The following is a 9034-nucleotide window of genomic DNA, read 5'->3' as shown; positions in this document are numbered from 1 at the left end:
GGACTTCCAAAAGTCTTAAGAAAGGTCCCTGTGAGGAGCAAAGTCTTGACTCAGTTAAGTAAAAAATAAATTGCTTTTTCCACATCTACAAACCCTCTGGAGTTCCATTCTATATCAAGGTGGATTACTCTTTATATATAGATGTTGCAATAGGTTTTATTGTGAAATGCACAGAATTCAGAGATGATAGATTAAATAGATTAGATAGATAGATAGATAGATAGATAGATAATAGATAGGTAGATAGATAGATAATAGATAGATAGATATAGATAGGTAGATAGATAGATAGATAGATAGATAGATAGGTAGATGATAGATAGATAGATAGATAGATAATAGATAGATAGAGTAGATAGATAGATAGATAGATAGATAGATAATAGATAGGTAGATAGATAGATAATAGATAGATATAGATAGATAGATAGATAGATAGATAGATAGATAGATAGATAGATAGATAGATAGATAGATAGGTAGATGATAGATAGATAGATAATAGATAGGTAGATAGATAGATAATAGATAGATATAGATAGATAGATAGATAGATAGGTAGATGATAGATAGATAGATAATAGATAGATAGGTAGATAGATGGATGGATGGATAGATAGATAGATAGATGATAGATCCATAGATAGATAGATGGCAGACCCCTGCAGTGATGGGCAGGGACTACTCATTGCGTACAACTTACTTTGGTCATTGCTGACCAACACTAGGAAGAAACCATTTCCTCTTCCTTTGAAAGTTAAGCTGTGACTGGAGAGAAAGGACATTTTGAGCACTAAAGATCTCACAGAGAGCACCTAAGTGGTCAAACTGACTGGTCTGCCTTAGCCCTTAGTGGTACAATCTCAGTTACCAGGGCCATAAGGGAGAATAGGCTGTAGCCTATCACAAGGGTATAGGGATGGAATGTAGTATATCACAGAGGCATAAGGTAATGACAGATATGGGTGTTACTGAGAGGATCAGGTATGGCGTTGCAAATTCCAGGTGTAACCAAGAATATCTTGATTTTTATACTGGGAATTCTGGGAGGTATGCTGTATCCTGTAGCAACCAATAAGCAGTTAAGATTGAGCGGTGTTGCATGATTACACATACAAAAACAAATTTCTGATTGCTACTGCACTGGTGTAAATACATATGCCTGACTGTATTAACATTCTATTAATATGGCTATAGCCCTGACACTGACAGGCTTGACAGTAAGTAGTTAATAGGAAACTGCTTCCATAGGATGGAATCAAACTGAATATCAGTTTGCAGTCAATGCAACATCGCTGTTATGCTTTTGAGCTGAATGCACGTATCATCCTGTTCTCCGTCTAATTCCTGTACGCTTTTTAATAATAATAATAATAATAATAATGGCCATCATATTCCAGAGCAAAAGACTATTCCCAATATGTAATAAAAGGCACTAACTTTGCCCAAGAGCAGTAACCCATAGCAACCAATAAGATGTTTTAAACAGGTGACCAACAAAATTCTGCCTATTGATTGGGCAAACTTAGTGCTTTTTTATTACATAATCTGAAAACAGTCCCATCATTTGCCATGAGTTTCCCAATTGCTTAAAATGCCCGTCCTTCTTCTATGTTTATGGCCATATACAGTACACAACTACTGTTTTTATTAAAAATCCAACCAGTGGACCTAAAGCTGCTGCACATCTACAAATGCCGGTCTCTCCAGCAGCTGAAAAATGTAGAACCCCAATACCTGGAGAACTGCTGGTTTCAGTAGGTTTCTTGGATCGTTTTATGCCCTGGACTCCCTCCATTCTAACTGCAGTCCATTAGAGATCCACGTTCTCTATCTGTTCTGGTGGCGCCATGCCCTCATTGCTAGTGAGATTGCAAGCTTTGCTGGTTGAACTCACCTCTTATTTCTCACCACGCGCTTAATATTTATAGTATTTTGGCCTCTGTTTTTGGTATTTATAACATACGTTTGTTTCAGAATATTTTGCTATTTTCTAACGGATAAAATATTTTTGCATATTAACTTGAACATCACAGTGAGTACAGTTCTCTTCAACACAAGTGTTAGTTAAAAATGTCACCGAGTTAAAAATGAGAGATATATACACATCCACGCAGATGCGCCGACAGGTAATCGTATTAAGAATCTTTCACTCATTCCAGAGGTATAGATTGCTAGGCAGATCTTCTCCATCTGCAGAACGCGTACACAACAGACAGCACTAACAAAAATATATATATATATATAGTTCCACTGAGTACATTCACATATTAACAATGAAGGACAGAGCTGTCACTAAATGAAAATCGCCAACGGCTACAAGTAGAAATGACATTTCAGAATGGATGCCTCCTCATTCACATCAGTCTTCAAGAAAGTCTTGCGGTTGACTGCAGATGGAGAAAATTGCTTTTTACACACAGACAATTCTTTCATTCTCACCCACATTGAAACTGTTTCACCACGTGAAATTGCATCCTGCCTATTAACTCAGCACACCAGTTCCCTAGCATTTATTTTTTTTTTCTTATTATTGTCTTCTAGGTGGTTTTTTTTTTGGCCCCATTCATTATTTTATCGAAAGTACTTTAATTTCAAGTGCTCAAGTTAATTTCAGATATCCTTTTCTATTGCACGTTATAGATTGCGGCCTGTCACAGTGTGCGCTTTTCAAGCTCATCACACAATGCCGACGTCCGGGAGAAGAGTTCAGACAGGGTTCCCAGCAAGCTGTAACACAGGCTTTTTAACCATGGAGGTTCTTAGTTGTCCAACCAAAGTGTTTCATCTCTTGCCATTAGATCCCTGTTCATTTCAAGTCATTGTTGATCATCATATCATCCCGTACTTCCCCATAACACGACATTCTTCTCTTCTTTCCAAAAGTGGAAAAACTGTTTTTCTCCTCAAACACGCCTTGTTTGTTGGCCAGTAACGTAGGTGTCCCAGGAATATAAACATTATGCTGATAGTCCAGGCTTGGCACATGTTGTTGGAACTGTAGGCCATACTTAGGGCTCCACACTCCATTTGATTCTGAGGTCTTCTTTTTTATATCTGGGCAAGAAATGTAAAGACTCAGTTACACATTGTATGAACTGTATATTTGTTTTTATGCAGTCAGTGAATACATGCACCAAAGACCAAAATACATGCACCATTTTTGGTGAAATGCTAATGAACATGACAGTTAATTATTGTAGTTGAGAAATCAGAAAGAAACAGTATATGTGTTAGTAATTTTGAGTGCTGGCCACTATGCTCTATGACCCAATCCCCCCCCCCCCCCCCCGCAAATAAGCCCTAAAGCCGTGTGCTTTGTGGCCAAAGTAGAGACAGTAGGTATGTGAGAATACACCGACCACTGGGTCATCAACAGAGTTCAGTTTATGTTATTTGCACTATTTAATTTCTTCAGGAATACCATGCATTTTTATAGATTTGGTTTATCACTATGGCAGCCAGACTAGAATATGTGTGACCATTGCCAATGTTCACTGCCTATTGCCAAGAATGGAAACTGTCCCTGATCTTGAGGAGTGATGTGCGGGTCAGGAAAAACTCAACCCACACCTGACCCTACCTGCAAAACCTTAACCCACACCTGACCCTACCTGCAAAACCTTAACCCACACCTCACCCTACCTGCAAAACCTTAACCCACACCTGAGCCTACCTGCAAAACCTTAACCCACACCTCACCCTACCTGCAAAACCTTAACCCACACCTGACCCTACCTGCAAAACCTTAACCCACACCTGAGCCTACCTGCAAAACCTTAACCCACACCTCACCCTACCTGCAAAACCTTAACCCACACCTGACCCTACCTGCAAAACCTTAACCCACACCTGACCCTTCCTGCAAAACCTTAACCCCCGCCAGACCCTAAACCGCAAAGTGTTGCCATTGTGAGACTCACATCCAACTCATATCCACATCATTCTGCTCTGTATGTTATTGTGAAGGACAGTATACAGGGGGGACCCATGATCATGAAGTTGGCATATACCGTGTCTGTAAAATGTCTCATTTATGTCTGTGTAGTGTTTGCATTTCCTTGCTCAGCTAGGTTGCACAGATATCAGTAACCTACATCTCGCAGCTTCAACCCAACCCACGGGTTGCAGGTCAGCCCGTACATCACTACAATGAGTAATTCCCACTCACGGAATGATCTGCAGTGAGCTGCTGCATCTTCCTTCCCACTAATTAATCAGCTATAGCCCATAATTGTGTGTATGTTTGAGTGTTTGTATTGGATCAGCCTAAATCTCTTCAAACACAAGGCAAATCCCACTAAAGCCGACTGCATGATCCATATCAGTATGCACCTTCCCTAGACCCATCCCCTCATATACACAGTGCTGTTCTTGTACCGCATTCCCATATTTAGACAGATTGCATGCCGGTTCTGCACTAAAATGATGTTTTTAGAATATTCATAATTTCATTTATTTTATTTTTTTTAGAAAGGTTGTTTGTAAGAGACAGGAAAATGGAACCGAAAATGCACCCGTGTAAGTTATGCAAATACGAGGCAGTTATTACAAGAAATTATTAGCGACACAGAAGTCCCGGTGACAACACAATCGTTCATTTTACTCGGCAATGTAATAAGGGGAATGTTTACTCTTGGGCTGATTTAATTTCCCTGGGAAGAAGATCAAATTTAAAGGCTAAGTTTAAATTTAAATCTAAATTAACACTGTTTGCATTTGGAAAAGAAGGTGTCTGCATGGGTTATGATAGCTAATTACTGATATCACTAAGGCCAAAAGCTTGCTTTTTTTTAATAAAATCTGTAGAGAAATTGAGGTCTATTCACTAAAGGCTTAAATAACCTCACTAAAGGCTTAAATTGTTTTCATCTATTCTCTATGAGCAGTCACAGCAGCCAGGGGCAGATTTATTATTAATTGACGGTGTGGCTTGGGTATAATGAGCAAAACAAGTACATATAGGTTATTTATCTCTAAGAAAACATGATTGGATCCTGACTCTCAGGCAAGGCCGCAGATGTGTAACTTTACTGGGGATGCATGTAGGGCGGAAGCCAGGGGAATTTCATTAGATGCAAATTGGATAGGTTTACAGTGCAAAATGGCTGCCTATGCCATATAGAACATACATATCATAGCTTGCCTTTAGGCATACCTCCCAACATTCGAAAAAAGCAAAGAGGGACAAAAAGAAATGAAAATTCTCCGACCACGTCCATTTTTGTGACCACACCTCCTAAATACTCCAATTTTACAAAATTTGGCAGGTTATTTAAGGTTTGAACACATTTATGGGGGTTTTGGGGTCTTGTTTTATGTGTTATTACAGTTTTGCTAAAAAAATAAAAAAGTGAAGGTGTGGCTTGTTACGTTTTTCTAGGCTCTCTGCCAAAAGCCCACTTTTTAAATTAAGTTTGAGAAACATTGTATCTTTTTTAACATTCAGTGCAGGAAATCAAAGGGAAATGAGGGACTTTTCAGAAAGAATCCACTGCGGGCTGAGCTGTCAAAATCAGGACAGTTGGGAGCTATGCCTTCAGGTCCCCTTTAAGGGGCCAAGTAGAGATAAGCCAACTCAGCCGGGAATGCCAATACTAATACACAGTGCAGTGGATTACTAGGAAAATACATGCTCATTGTTTAAAATACTGATATTATTCATGTAATTTTTACCCTAGCAACCAGATAGCTGCTGAAATGCCAAACAGAAGAGCTACTGAATAGTGATGAGCTAATCTGTCCCATTTCACTTCACCATAAAATTCGTGAAACGGCGAAAAATATGCAAAACATGTTAGTCACACAACTTTTTTGTTGCCTGCGTTTTTCTTTTGTTGATCGTGTCGATCGCCCACATCTTTTTTTACGTGACCACGCCCATTTTGACACAACCACACAGCTTTTTTTGATGCAAGACAAATTTTTCCGCAGCGAATTTTCGCAGAAGTTTCACAAAACAATTCCCCAATGGCGAAATGCGGAAATTCGCTGCGAATCCATGTCTGGCGAAAAAATTCACTCATCATTACTACTGAACAAGAAGGGAAATAATTAAAAAAAAAACTACAAGTAATACAAAACAAAGACTGACTGCAAACTGTCTCTGAATATCAACCCCCAACATCATACCAACAGTTAAAGGAAAACTATACCCCCAAACAATGTAGGTCTCTATAGAAATATGACAAATGCAAAATAAACACATTTGAAAAAAAAACAGCTCATGTAAAACCCTGCTTCATCTAAATAAACCATTTTCATAAAAATATTCTTTTTTTGTGTCATTGCCATTGGGTAATCCTAAATAGAAAATTGCCATTTTAAGTACTAAGGGCTGCCCCCTGGGATCTTACGTTTCATGGTGCACACAAACAAACCAAGGCACACATACATGCTAGGCCCCATCAGCCAATGAATGGACAGAGTTCTGCCTTTTGCTCCCACCCTACTTCCTGTTACAGTTAGAGCTGCATCACTTGCTGTCAGCTGATCTCTGGGGGAGCACACAGCCCATCACTAAATGGCGGCTCAAGTGAAAAGATGTAAAAGGGCAATATTTACTGATATATTTCAGTTTTGTAAAATTCTTTAATAGGTCACTTAATATTATATCATTCTGAAGGTATAGTTTAACTGTGGTGCCTCTTTATGAAATTGTGATAGAATGCATGAAATAACAGCAGAGGAGTCTGTAGGTAACTGCACGGCTCTACAGGAAGGTTTTGCTCTAATTTTCACTCTTTCAATTTGCATATACAAAGGTAGATCTAATCAGAGCCATATTGCTCAACAGGTAAATACATATCTCTGCGTGCGAGCGTTCGCAATTATGCTCAATCTGGCAATTTGTATATACACAGGCAGACCTAATCAGAACGATATCACTCTGCGGGTAATTACGATTGATTTCATAGGAGACTTTCAACATCTTTGTCTGCGAAGGTAGATCTAATCAGGAGCCTATTGCTCTGCAGGCAATTGTGTGTGACTACACGTGAGCATTAGGAGTGACTGCGACTCCCTACATCTCTATCCCCCTGTATGAGAACACTAAGGCAAGGTTGCCATAGCAGCCTCTGTATATTCTGTAGCAGTCCTACACGCTCCAGAGTCCAACAATAGTATTCCATTGTGAAGGGCCGGCTCCCCTTTGAAGGTTATGGAGTGTGAGAGCCTGCAATAACTCTTCGTGCATTCACACCAAAGTAAATGATTTGGATAATAAAGGCACCATCTCTCTCTCTCCGGCGCTAATCAGCTTACCTGTCTCGCTTTTCAGAGATGCAATATTCCACTTCATCTCTAGCTCGTTACACACATGAAGAATGCTTGGGATTTTCCTAACTCTCTTTCATAATTCCTTTCATTTTCTACCTCAGTTAAATTGATTACCTGATGCATAGTTTATTGCCTTCTTTGTAATGCGCGCACCGCACCGGCGTCCCTTCTGACTTCCATCTCTAAAAGCCTCTTCCTGTTCTTGTTACATTATTAAGCCACATGGGTTTCAACATGTTTCTTTTGGATTTGGCTTCCCATCGGGATATATTTATGAATACATTTATCAGCCTTTCCAAGGCATTGTATTTTTTTTAGCTTTTTCTTTCTCCCCCTCTTTTCTGTCAAACTGTCAGGGAGCAGAAACGGTGCTTTTAGCAGAATAAAATTCAGCTTTCCTAAAAGCACGAGCTCATTTCGCTTCTGTGTAACACAAGTGAAGATTTCAATTGAAACTACATTGTGATCAACATTTCTTGGCTGTGGCATTGAATAAATATTTCATAAAGTATTTCTTCTCTCCATGTGTTTTCATATAGGCTGCCTTTTGTCTATGTTTCCTTTTCATTCTGCAAAGCGGCATTAAATAAATATAGCGATCTGAGGCTGAATTCTGGGTCACAAAGGATTTTTATAATGGGCACAAGCCATATCTTGGAATAATGCTAACCAGGGCCCACCATTGGCCTTTTCATCTTTAATGAAAAAGGACTGCCTTATACCCCTTGTACCCAACAGTGAAACTACAAAGGAAGCCGACCCTGCAGGGGGCCCAGGAATGTAGAGGGCCCAGTAAAGCCATAATTAATGAGCAATATCAATACATCTTGGTAGACTAGGGGATCTGGGGCCCTAAATTGACTTTGCTGTGGGGCCCAGTAACATCTAGTTTTGCCATTGCTTGTAGCCATTGAATATATAGGGCAGGTAAAGTGAGAATACAAATAAATGCCCAAACAAGGCATAACTTGTACTTTGGTAATAACCAATGGCAACCAATTGCATAATTGTTTTTACTGTTCTACCTGCAGCTGATTGAATATAGCTCATATCTATTTGGTTGATATGTGTTACTGCCTAGGTGCAAATTTACCCAGTGATCATAAATAAAACCCTGAGCTTTCCTTCTTTAGTCTTCTTTCCACCACAAACAGATACTTGAATCATAGTTGGGGGTCCATTAAAGAAGAAGGAAAGCTACTGCTATAGATTGGTCACAATAGTGCCACCTAGAATGCTATATTTATTCTGCAGAATGCTTTACCATATCTGAATAAACAACCTTAGAAGCTCCCTCTGTTTATTTAAAACAGCAGCTGCCATTTTAGCTTGGTCTGACTTCACTTCTGTGCATCCATCTCTGATCTATGGGTTCAGATTACAGCATAGAGGGGGGTAGAGAAGGGAGGGGGAGAGAGGAGCAATATGAGCAGGCTTGTGCCATGCCCTGAAGGATTTTTCTGAAAGCAGGAAGTCTGACACAGAATATCATGTATACAAAACAGAAGGAAATAAATGTGGTGTTTCTTTTCACTAAAGAAGCAGAACAGCGTTTGCATGTGCCATAGAGTAAAATTTGGGCATTTTATTATATTGCATATAAGCATATCTAAATGTAAAGATGGAAGTTTGGGAAACATACGTATGGCAGTGGTGCTGTGCTCAGTTTTTCCCCAGATCAGTGCACTGGCCCAGGGAAAAAACTTAGTGATTGAATTCACTGCAGGGTGCAAATCTAGGTGTCCTTTAAGTA

The 9034-nt window shown here is 39.4% G+C and overlaps 1 protein-coding gene across 2 annotated transcripts in view; it reads right to left on the bottom strand.

Moving 5' to 3' along the window:
• Window positions 1-589: 589 nt before the first annotated feature.
• pcdha13 (protocadherin alpha 13) overlaps window positions 590-9034 on the bottom strand; it is a 46235-nt gene continuing 37790 nt past the window's right edge. For both annotated transcript variants that reach the window (XM_004912783.4, XM_031898745.1), the window contains one exon: window positions 590-3057. In XM_004912783.4, the coding sequence (XP_004912840.1) occupies window positions 2810-3057 (248 nt within the window). In that variant the 3' untranslated portion in view covers window positions 590-2809. The remainder of the gene's footprint in view (window positions 3058-9034) is intronic.

The sequence above is a fragment of the Xenopus tropicalis genome, chromosome 3, assembly GCF_000004195.4.
Source record: "Xenopus tropicalis strain Nigerian chromosome 3, UCB_Xtro_10.0, whole genome shotgun sequence".
NCBI classification, from domain to species: domain Eukaryota; kingdom Metazoa; phylum Chordata; class Amphibia; order Anura; family Pipidae; genus Xenopus; species Xenopus tropicalis.
The sequence above is the reverse complement of the archived record's forward strand: the minus strand, read 5'-3'. Positions and strand labels throughout refer to the sequence as shown.